General features: G+C 38.4%; 1 protein-coding gene across 5 annotated transcripts in view; it reads left to right on the forward strand.

Moving 5' to 3' along the window:
- The window catches only part of sema5a (sema domain, seven thrombospondin repeats (type 1 and type 1-like), transmembrane domain (TM) and short cytoplasmic domain, (semaphorin) 5A), a 151987-nt gene that overhangs the window by 64004 nt on the left and 75445 nt on the right, over positions 1-12538 (forward strand). For all 5 annotated transcript variants that reach the window (XR_005232599.1, XM_017406745.3, XM_037973211.1 and 2 more), the window contains 3 exons: positions 2319-2381; positions 5893-5991; positions 10823-11036. Coding sequence is in view for 4 of the 5 variants with exons in the window: in XM_017406745.3 (XP_017262234.1) it covers positions 2319-2381; positions 5893-5991; positions 10823-11036 (376 nt within the window). In the remaining variant the exon portion in view is untranslated. The remainder of the gene's footprint in view (positions 1-2318; positions 2382-5892; positions 5992-10822; positions 11037-12538) is intronic.

The raw sequence follows: 12538 nt of genomic DNA on the forward strand, positions 1-12538 counted from the left end.
TTTAACAACAGTGCATTCAACATTCAGTTGAAGACAGCTTCATTTCAGGAGCACAGGGCCTTAACAAAAGCATGCTAATGAGCTTTTAATGTTTCTTAATGACCTGAAGCTAGTCATTGTGCGACTTTGATTATGTTCTTTACTTTGGACCATTTGAGCCCGGAAAGTCAGATTAGGTGGCTTTTGTGGTCAATGATGCCAGCATATCCCCCATTTACAAGCTTATGTTTGTCACCTACTTCAATAGCTATAAAGTCTTAAAGGTACAGTAAAAATGTGCTGCATTGTATTTTTAAAAAATGCTCTAAACTCTGTTGGATGGTGATGAATTACATAATCCCCAAGTAATAACAAAGCAACCACTTTTCTCTCATTAATGTGAGCTCAAGTTGTAATTTTGCTTTGGATTATGATTGATTTTTACACTGAACATGAGTGAGCAAGGTTTCAGGCCATTAACAAGTTTTCTTCCGCCCCCTGCGATTAGCAAAAGCACTTTTCAGCCCCCACGTTGAATTCAGCTGGGGCCAGCTCTGGTGCTGTGTGTGCAGCCTGTGCTGCTGATGTGTGTAGTTTGTATCTGCGTGCATGGCCCCCGGAATGGCCAGCTTTGGACTGGAATACAAGCTAAAATACACATAGGAGACACAGACAAGTCAGCTACCATTAATGCTCCATATCTCATCCTCCCTGAATGGTACCACACACCCTGAGCTCCTTCCTCCCTGTAGGCTGGCTCAAGTTGATGCCTCTGTGTGCATTTATGAGTGACTGTGTACATACAGATGCCTCTGTGCCTCCCAGAGGCAACAGAGGCGGAAAGTAAAAGGTCTGTCATGTAACACAGGATAAAGTTCCTCAATATCCTCATAAAAAAGACATAAAGAAGGAAATAAAATTGTCTTGATACCCAGGGGTACCACCCAAAGGGGACAAAGGAGGGCAGTGGTTTCCCTATAAATTTGTTGGCCCTCCTATTAGTAACATTGGTCAGACAGTCATTTATATAATCTGTCTTTAGGCAAACTATCTCATGAACCAATGTACATATTCTAATGGCACCTTTGGAAAGTAATCATTGGATGTAGATCTGCAACTAATTATCTTTTGGTATCAGCCTGACTAAAGATGGCTGACACAGCTATGAAACCTTAGCAAACAAAAATAGCTGTATTTTTGTAAAAGTCTTTATATGACAACAGCATAATAAAACTGCTGAAATTCAAATATAACTTTTGGTTTTGGTCTGGTGCCCCCAGATTAACATTGGCACCCTTCTGGCTACCTCTAATTTTTTTCTGGAGGTACCTTTCTTGATACCAAGGTGAAATTCTTAATTTTCCTGAATCCCTCAAAAGAGAGAGAGACTAAGAGAGGTAGAGAAACCCATGTAATTCCAGGTCAATTTGACCCAATGGCCACAGGAGGGTTAAATATTTATCATATTTACTATGTTCCATGTTACCGGGTTTCTGGTAAGTAATCTTCTCTCTGCCAGTCGTGCAGAAGTTGTGGCTGTGACAGCTAATTCTACCTGTCACAAGGGTGAAAGATTCTGTGGCCCGGCACCCTCCCAAGGCCAGCCCTCATTACAGGAAAAAAAGAATTTTTATCAATGACGAGGACCCCCCACCTCAGAGGTCGTGCTGAAATTAAAAAAGTAGAAACTGTACTTTCACCCTCAAAAGAGACAAGAAGCTTTTATCTTCCTCTTCTTCTCCCAACCGTTTTAAATTTTAAAAAGGGTCCCTCTGTTTCTTCTTCACATGTAAATCACATTGACATCCTTCTCAAGGGACCCGCCTGATATGTCTTAAGATTCAGTCTTTTCCCTCACACATAAATCAAACTGACATGTGGCTCTACGCGCCCTCGCCTCTCATTTCTTGAGGTCTCTGCTTGGTATGCACCTTAATTGGATTCTGTGTTTGTGTTTAACGTGGGTCATAACGTGTGTGTATGCTTGTAGGAGCGCTCATGTGTTGGTTTGAGAGTACACAGAAGATTTGATGTCCAATTTACTCACTGTTTGGTTTGGTTTTAATTGATTCCTTTTGCTCAACTCAGTGTTAGTCAGTGTTATTCAGGACTGTATGGTTTTCTATATATATGTTTTTGTGGCGTTTAATCACTTAGTTGGTCAACAAACAGTGAAATGTCCTAAAACAAAGGTAGGGACTTCGTCGTGTGGAAAATCAGATATTGCTTTATTTGTTTTCCTTAGTTTACAGATTGATTCTAGTATATGTGGTGTCCAGTGTTTGCTTCATCTTGATGGCTTATTGGGAATCTCACAAGCTTTTTTTCTGTCCCTGCAGGAGGCTGAGTGGCACTGCGACGAGTTCACCAAGGGAGCCTGCTTCAGTCGTGGAAAATCTGAGGTGAGTTTAACACACAATTATATGACTTTACTATACACTTGTCACCCGATTGAGAACAACAAGCTTTAGTTTTTGTAATGAATTAAAAAAGAAAGGTTTTCTTGTGTAAAAAAAAGAACTTTATGACTTTTGCTGAGTTGCAACTTGAGAGCTGACTTTGCTCGTGTAGTTTCTGGCAGATGGCGAAATATTTTCAGCTCCATCTACTGTTTTTGTAATCCAATCCCTGAGAGAGTCCAGTCAGGCTGTATTTAACTCAAACCAAGACACTGATATGCTAACCTGGTCACAATGTCAATACCTACATGCTGATTCTCAGCAGGTACCGTATAGTATTCACCATCTAGCAATAAATAATAACATTCTATCTGCTGGTGCAGGCTCTCAACAATCCAGGGGCATCCATGGCAATTCTAGCAAGTTGAATAAAAGTCAGCTTGACTTCTTTTTCTGATACTTGAAGATGTTTTGCTTCTCATCCATATAGAAACAGTTTTGTACAGAGCCATCTCATACTGAAATATGCTGTCATCTAATATAACATTAATTGATGATCATGATGGTTTTAAAAAAACTTAAAATCTTTATTGCATAATGAAATAATATTAAACTGAATAAATGAGTCAATCCAATGAGGGAAATGTAGACAGTTTTTCTCTTTTTTGACATTTTATTTTAAATTATTGTAGTCGACAACTTGTACTTGTCTTTTGGTTTTATGTGAGATTTTGAGTTGTAATGATTATAAAATAATGTAATATTTTAGTATTGTAATGTTTGTAGGTGTGGACCCCAGGAAGAATAGTCTCTACTATGGTAGAAACTAATGGGGATCCTTAAATAAATAAACAAATCAGAGGGATTGTCTTTTTGTATGGGAGTCAAGTCAAGTCAAATTTATTTATAAATCACTTTTCAGCAACAAGGCAGTTAAAAGTGCTTTACATCATAAAGAGAGGGAGCTCCTTGGATGAGAGGAAAGATGAGGAGTGAAACATTGAAATTAAAAATTGTATGTTGACATCTTTTATGAACCTTCAGATAAGATAATTCTGGAAAATTGGGGATTTTTGTAAATAAATTTACTAATATTTTTGCAAATCTTCTGTCTTCTTCTTTAAACTTCTAAATATAAAGATTGTCTGCCATTCTTCAAGCAAACAGGTGCTCAAATCTTCCCCATTTTTTTTTTACTAAAATGCAAAGCTGCAAACCTCTTGATAATTCCTCATTTTCCTGTGTTTGCTAATCTTAAAAAAACACAAGTAAATAGTGTTTAAATGGAACTGAAGGTCTCTGATGTTATAATTTCCCACAGGCACATCAGTGCTAATTAATATAAACTTCTTTGACTAAATTTCCAATTTTAAAGAGAGAAATTACACATCTCTTTTCATTTTAAAGAGTTCATTACAAGCAAATGGCTAAATAAAATCAACAAATGTATAGTAGGAAGGTTTAAAAGCAACACGAGGCTCTTTAGGCAGTCTTGAAATAAAGTTGCCAAGGGAATTTGACCATGACCTCAAAGGGGATTTAAATCAACTGAATGTAAAGTAAAATGTTCCTCAACTATACTTATTCCTTTATTTATAGAGTTTGTACAAAAGGGAGTTCCTATTGTTTTAGGTTTTTCTTTGCAGTGTATGTTTTAGTGTGGTTAGCTGGCAGACTCTTGTATTCAAAACAGATGGTTTTGAGCTGAACTTGACTTGTAGGTGAACTGCCCAGCCCCGCTTTCTGTGTGTGTATTTATCCTCCAGTGAAAAGCTGGTTAGGGACCCATAATAGCCCTGTACAGGCTGGCCAGCACATGGTCGCTGCAGTGAATTACAGACCAAAGCTGCCTCAGTCCTTGGGAGTCACTGCAGTCTGGTGGAGCTGTATTGTTTTGTTCAGCGTTCCCCTCCGAGGATCAGCTTCTGTGATGTACACTAACAATAGCATTAAAATATTTTTTTTTTACTCCAACAGCTGACAGGGCTTTCTATGGTTTATTACCTAGCTCAATGCGCAGCAATATACTGTAGCTTAAGCTATTACACAGATACCATCCCGGTGCTTTAAGTGAATTTGCCAATGATTGCATCTTTTTTTTTCTCCTAACACAAGCATCCGCTCTTCTCTTCTCATATGTATTTGATTTATTTCAAGTAGGATAAGGAATAAGAGTTAAATTGCCTTGACAGGACGTGATTACTGCCTCTGTTTTGTTATACAATATCAACACCTTCTGTAATATGGTACGGTTGTGGAAAATTTGTCAGGAAGTTTTCATAAATGAATCAAAACTGCAAAGTTGGGTAAACATTAAATATACCTTTATTTACCAAAGAGCTAAACTCTGGAGAAGAATTGAATTATGCAAACCCTTTTGCAACACACACAGTATGTATAATAACGAGCTGCATGAACACCACAGATATATAGGTACAGTATGCATGGTAATAACTATTGTTTTGAAGGCACATATAAGAACACATACACAAATACTGTATATAGTTTGGTATGGTTTGGACCAGGGAGCAAGTTGTTTTTACGCATCAACCTTCACCTTGCTAAGGGGAAATAAAACTCCTTTCCTCGTTGCTACGGCAGCCTCCACTCCTAAATCAGACCCATGAGAGAGGGAGGAGGGGTTACTCTGGGCACTTTTAGTGGCTCAAACAATAGCAGATTTACAAGGTTTTAAACTTTTACAAGGGGCCCTTACCAACCCAGCCGTGGCCCCTGTTAGATGGAGGGTACCCTACGAGTTTACAGCTCCGTCTCGCGACAAAAAACAAATGCCGCTCTCTGAAATGAATACTGACTACCTTTCCATTTACTCTCAGTGACTTTTGCTGATGGAAGGCACTGGCAAGCCTCTGTGAAAGGCAGACCTTTCTGTCAGGAGTTCATGAAGTTCAGCACCAATCTGTCATTCAATCAATCATTCACACCGTCAGCCCCGTTCAACACATTGAGAGCTTTTAACCAAGCACTGAGTGGTTTTTCTTGACACCTAGAGAAGAGTAAAGAGCCAAGAAAAGACTGGTGAGCATGTACTTCACCCTAATTTAGAGAAAAGTGGTCCGAATTGATTAGTGCAGGCAGCAAGCTAAAAAGAAACATGATTGAATGAAGTGTATGAGACGCTGCATTTTCATTTCACTTTCTGACCAGCCAACAAAGCCAAAGGCAATTTTCTAAACTAATCTTGAGTGGCCCTCTCTCGCACCTGTTACATTTATCTGGTCTCTACCGTATTAAGATCCCTCTCCAGCTCTTGTCCCAGCTGAATTAAGATGTGACACAGCAAAGCCATGTAGGCATTAGCCTTGATTTGACTCTGTGTTACTTGGCCACGTTTCGGAGCAGCCCTGCTGGTGTTCCAGGTGCTTTTCCTATTTATTGGCATAAAGTGTAATTTGGCCGCTCTGCCTAATGTTGCTGCTTGCCAGTGGATAGATAATGGAAATGCTTCTAACTGCTAACTGCAATCTGTGTTTTTGCTGCTGTCTTTCTGCAGGAGGAGTGTCAGAACTACATCAGGGTGCTGCTGGTAAATGGAAACAGGCTGTTTACCTGTGGAACTAACGCGTTCACCCCCATCTGCACCAACCGAACGGTACGAATAACTTCTACAAGACTATTTTTAGAGTGTACAAGTTTGATTTTAAAGCTCCTTTTTCACATACAGTGGTTTTTACTAATCTGACAGCAGCTAAAAGTTTCTGTGTTCTGTATGAATTAGCACCCTGGTCCTTTTCAGTGACATTTAGCCACATCGGTCTTTCTAAACTGGGCTGAGTAACATTTACATATCATCTTCAAGTCTGAACTCCACGCAGTCACATTAACTGCATTAAAAGCCACGCTCCGCAGTAGACAAATTTACATACATGAATTTAGCAAATCGTGTTTTTTCATATATATGTGCTTTCTGAACAAAACCAACTGGAAGGTTTTACCCGCAGAATAATTAGCTGCAGCACATAGCTGATTTTTATGGAGTCTGAGCTAAATAGATGAGGGAAAAAAAGACTGTTGCTAAAAGCATTTGAGATGCAGCTTTTATTCTCTGACTGCTCCCATCCATCACAATTTACTTTGATCCAATGTTTCATGCTTATGAGGTCTATATTTACTTGTATTGCAGCAGGACATGTTAGACCAAAGAAGCTGAACTCTGTGAGGATGTAAGAAGTAAAAGCGGGAATCTTTAGGCACCCCACGTTTCGATTCTATTACAACTCCAAGGGCTGCGATGCAATCATAAAACATTCATCAATGTGTTTTGATTGTCTTTGATTTGATTATCTTCAACCTTTTCAGTCTCCTCTGGCTGTTGTTTTTTAGTAAAATAAACCTGACATTGCAGGTTAGAGCTGCCTCTTCACATCATAGTGACAGTGTTGCATGGAAACTGACAGCGGCTTTAGTCATCCTCTAATACTGAAAACATGTTTGGAAAACTCATTAGTCTAGAAAAGCAGTGATATGTCAGGCGTGTAAACTAAGAATATGAAGACTGAATTGTTATTTAATGAAATGACAATATAAGTAAAGGTCAGATTGATTTAATCAAGGTGAGTTGTGAGACTCACGCCCCAGCATTCACTGCACAAACTCAAATAGCTTTTTGCCTTCTGTTAGTCACTCAGGGATATAAACTAATTAGAAAATGGATGCCATTAATGCTTATTATTTGGGAAATTGTCTTACCTCAAACTTATGAAACATTCCAATCAAATTATTAAGCTCATTACCCCTTATAATGTTGGCTATTGGCTCCAGGGAAGCATAATTTGTACTTCTTTAATAGTTATGGAAATTATTCAACTTCTCTTCGTTGTGTAACATCCCATGATTTCAGTCTCTCTGGTCTCCTTAAATTGTCACTAGCCTCTGGTTCCATATGTTAAATAGGCTTTTGGTCAGACTTTTCATTAAAGGTGCACCCTTATTATTATTATTATGTTTAAATTGTTGTCCTATATCTTGTTGTCCAGCTTTAAAATAAATTAAAACAAATTATACGCTAAAATGTATGGCTAAAAATTTAGAAATCAATGTGATTTTGGCAGAAGTCCTACCACTTTTTGTAGCGTATAGCTCGGGCATACTTCATAGTAGAAAAATCATTCAATGTTTAAACAGGTCCCAGAAAGTTGGACTATACATGTATGAAGTGGCATTTTTATATTTTTGTGTTTTTTACAAACACACATTTATGATTTTTGCACCTTTTTTCACAGACCGTTCAACTGACAGTTCATGTCACACACTTTGAAATTCTCACAATTTTTTTTACAGACAAACTCTTCCTCCCACAACTCTTTTAGGTACATGTACAAATTATACATGAAAACGTAGGATTTTTTTGTCTTCTTTCACCCAGTGTGCTCTCACTGCTTTAGGACTTCCGGCTTTCTCTCAAATCCCACCTGAATGCAGAGAGTGCACAGCCAAGCTTCCATAGATTGTTTTTTAGCTCAAAATATTCTCTTCAAAGCTGGAAGTGAAGGGGCTTTGTAACTTGTCATATCTCCTCCATAAAACACTTTAGAAACATAAAAATCATATCACTCGCAGCAGATTTAGTATTTTTTTGATCTTCATTGATTTTATACCTTATGCAGTTCATAAATCATCAAAGAATATATATTTCTTTGTCTTAAATTACTACAGAGTTATGTTAGAATATTGGTTGTACTGGCATCCTTCAGATTCCTTCAGAAAGTTTCTAGTTTTGAACTGCTGTTGTGTTTCAGCAGGATCCTGACACACTGAAGGCAGCCCCATATTTTTCTTGCATAATAACCACAGGTTTATTCTTACAGCAGCTGTGATAATATCCATATTTTGGGGTAAGTCAAGTGTCGGACAGATTATACTGTTGGGAACGGCTGCTCCCTGAGTTTAAGTACAAAGCAACACTTAAAATGCCAGGCTATTGTTCTCACCTTGGAACTGTGATAAGTCCACATCACAAATCTGCATTTCACTCCGTTAGATTTTTTTTTTCTTTTTTAGAAGAGAAGTTTACTGTTATGATGACATTTGTTTTGGACCAAGAGCACTGCATCCAAAGGTCAGCAGCTCATAATGACTGTTTACCGCTGCGAAAATACATATAGTTGAAATGCCATGACATTATTACAGCAGTATTTCACTGGGAGCTGTCATATTTACAAGCTGGATCTTCGTTAATGTGAAACACGGGCCGGGAACGGCAACATCAATGGAATTACGCTCGGACAGAATTGCTATCAGCTGTGATGAGAATGTTAATCATTTAATAAACAACTGTAACACATTTATATGGAGCGCGAGCCGTACAATAAGAAACACTGTTTGAGCGTGTGAATAGTTGAATGAGACACACACTATAAAGCGCTTTGTTGAGCCTAAACAACATTAAAAGGTGTGATACAAGTGTGAACCATTTACTATAAAAATGAGCTCAGATGTTGCTGATAAAACGGCTTTTAAACATCTGACGGTTGACTGACTCGCCTTAATTATCCAGTTTCATTACGTCCTACTGGTCTGGAATGGTTTAATTGCACCTGGCAGCATCTGTTTTGCTTAACGCATCCAAAAAACTTATTATAAAACAAGACGGAAACATGCTTCGTGGATGTGTTTTGATTTACTTTGGATGGGGGAAAAAAGAATGGAAATTTGCAGTTGTTCACTTTTGATGGTTATGACGGCTCATAAAGGTTTGTTCTGGAGAAAAGTTTGCTCAGGAGTGAGGTGAAGTGGAGAAAAACAAGTTTTGTGTGATATTCTATTCATATTTACTTGACAGATTGTGATCATGACGTGTCAGTTTCCTGACATGCACTGTGGAATATTGACAGCCCACATCTCTGATCACACAGTGTGAATGTGTAACTAGATTTCCTGTCGTGATCAGGTGTTAAAAATTCTTCATGTCACTTTACATAGGGTCCAAATGGCTCTCCCTGCAGTTGGTCTAAACTGTGAGCTGCTTCCTTCTAAATAAAAGACTATAAAGTCTTTTCAGTGTCCTGCTCGTGCAGCTCTTGGCTCCACCATAGAGACGACTTTCACTCCACTTCCTCAAAATGCGGCGGGTCAACTGCAGTCTATTTATCACTCATGCTCTTGTTTTTCTCAATGACCCTATTGACCTAAAAGGGACTATTCCTGCCAAGGGAATCAATCCTGTCAATACCGGGCTTTCATCTCAGCCTGGCAGAGACGAGACAGGCCCGCTCTGTTTTGTTGTGGGTTGGGTGGCGCGGAGGTGGGGTTAGAGCAAGAGTTGGAGGAATTTTTGATCCAAATTGACAGGCTGGAGGAAATTGGCTGGAGAAGCAGCTTCTGAATGAACCGAGGGAAGGAAACTGCAGATTAGTGAAAATGAGAGGAAAGATTGAGCTCTGAATTGTAGAAAAATGCAGCCGTCTTAAGCAACGGTCACAAATGTAAAACTTGGATGATTGATAGAAAAGTAATTGCATCAAGAATTGTTAATTATTTGTGCATCTCTAAACCTGAGATTAGGGCAGACTTTTTACCCTTAGAATACAAATGGGAGCACATGGCTATGGTGTTTATTTTTGCACCATAAAACATAATTACATCTTTGATTTGAAAATTGCAATACTCCTCTTTTTTTTTATTCAGGACTGAGTCACTGAGCTATGGCCTGTATGCTTTCTTTTTTTAAGGAGGGACTAGTGCAGTGTGTCAAAGCTTACCCAAGGTCAAGCTGTAAAGTTTTTTTTAAAAAGCTGGGGATTGGATTTGGCTTTATATTCAAAGGCGGTTTGCAACAGAAGACTGCATCTCGCATCAAGCCTCTTTTGAGCTCAGAAAGGCCTCTTAAAGATGTGGCATAATGATGTTCTAGCCCGAAGAGCAGCTGCTTGTCCTGTCGAGGCACCAGAAATAAAACCATCAAAACACTCCAGACAAGACGAATTTTATTGCCAACGAACAGGTGGTTTCTTAACATTATTCTAAAGGAAGCTGCTGTGTTTGTTTTATGTTGCTAATTATTCTGGATGCGTTCTCTAATTATGTTTCTTGCTTCTGAAGGTTTGGGTCCTACGTATCTGTGTGCTTCGGTAGATGTAAACAAAACCAAATATAATGAGAGGAAGTATTTTTTGTAGTCTCTACCATTTGCATATTGGCTGGAACAAACAAAACATTACCACACTTCTGGTTTTGAATTTTAATGCTGCCCTTTGATATCTTGTCCTATATAATTTTGCTGTTTTTCTACAAGCACACAGAGTCCCATTTTTGTGCATACTCTTGTAGTTTCTGATCTCCTGGGATACTCTTGTTGTTAACAATCAAAATCGTCTCCCTGTGGTAGCATCAAGGCGATGTCTTCTTCTAGTCGAGCTATTTTGTTATTATGATCAGCTTTTATTTTCAATCTGTTTCTGTCCTTTTATGTCTCGACATTGCAGCTGACTAACCTGACAGAGATCCACGATCAGATCAGTGGAATGGCCCGGTGTCCCTACAATCCCCTCCACAACTCCACCGCCCTCATCACATCCAGTGGGGAGCTTTATGCTGCTACGGCCATGGACTTCTCTGGGCGAGACCCCGCCATCTACCGCAGCCTGGGTGGTATGCCTCCGTTGCGCACTGCCCAGTACAATTCCAAGTGGCTCAACGGTAAGAAGTGACCAAAGTACATGTAAATGTATAAAGCAATAGTTCAGCTCTTCTGAAGTTTGGCTCTGTAGAAAGGTAATATCTTACCTGTTTAAGATAGCTCTTTGAATGACTTCAGTTAGGAGAAATAGTTTAATTCTGACCTTTATTGATGCGGTGAGCTGTTTATGCTAAAACTATTTTAATTATAGGCTTAGCATTCCTTGAAGAAATGCATATCTCCTGTTCCCTTTCATGCCAGAGTTCAGAATAAGATCATCTTATGCTGAAAATTGACAGTCTTGAAAATAACATCACTTTGGAGTCTTAAACAAAATTGCAAGGTGTTACATTCTGAGTGTTGCTTATGACTATCAGCTCAATTTTTAGCTCAACATCTGTAAAATTAGTAGGAGTTATAGCCGTTTTTGTGTTGATTAGTTTTGATTAGCTGTGGTGCACAGAAATGCAGAATTTTTCTAACAGACAAGCAGACTTGACTAAATAGTTAAAGGCAAAATTTTGAACAGCTTGTGCAATCTGTTAGCACTCAGAATATGTGATTGGGAAGATTCCCAGCTTCTTCCACATCAAATTCTAGCTCAGTGTCTGTAAAATCGACTATTATTAGTTTTTTTTAAGATCAGGTGCCTGTGGCAGCCATCTTGAATTGGGTTGACTTCAAAAGTGAATCAATTGTAGATGCACATGCAATGATTACTTTCTGAGAGATTAATTAAAATCCCTTCACTGATTGATAGGCAGACTGATACACAAACACAGTGGCAGGAAGACATTATCATCCATCTTTGACTTTCAGCAGTGGGTGATAAAAAATCTTTACACCACCATTAACCTCACATCGTATGATTATTTAAAATGAACTTTATGGTGATTTTTCAAGATATCATGCGACTGGAGTTGTTTCAATGCAATAGCAATTCACTTTTTCTGCATTTAGACTAGCCATTGAGGCAGAGTTAAAGTCTATTTTTTCCCAGCTAAAATAACTCAAGGATCTATCTACAACAGGTAGGATGTTAATTCTTCTTTTTCACAGAATCACACTTCAAAAAACCTGAAATCTTTTTAAAGTTGCTTGGCTACATATTGCTGTTTTAAGTTAAAAGAACCACAATGAAGGTGTTTTTCTTTTGTAGGTTTGCCTTTAACAGCTTTCAACAAAGGCTTTTCAATTAAAGGGTGCTTGACCATGACAGATGCTTTTTTAACATGGGAATATGAAGCGGTGTTTTATCAGACATTACATTCTCCCACAAACCACCACTGTGCTACACAATGAAGTGCAGCAATTGCTCAGAAACGTCTTCTTTTCATTATTGAACAATTGCTTTTTATTAAAAAAAAAAAAATCGAGTTACTTGGCAACTGGAAGGTCTTTGTGAGATAAATTAAAAAAAAAATGTTACTTTTTTTTAAAGAGGAGAACTTAACTGTGAAGTCTTCAAAAAAATCAATGTCTTTTTTCCCCCTGAAAGCTTCAAGTCTTCTTTGTACAGATA

This window comes from Kryptolebias marmoratus, linkage group LG21 (assembly GCF_001649575.2).
Source record: "Kryptolebias marmoratus isolate JLee-2015 linkage group LG21, ASM164957v2, whole genome shotgun sequence".
Classification (NCBI taxonomy): Eukaryota; Metazoa; Chordata; class Actinopteri; order Cyprinodontiformes; family Rivulidae; genus Kryptolebias; species Kryptolebias marmoratus.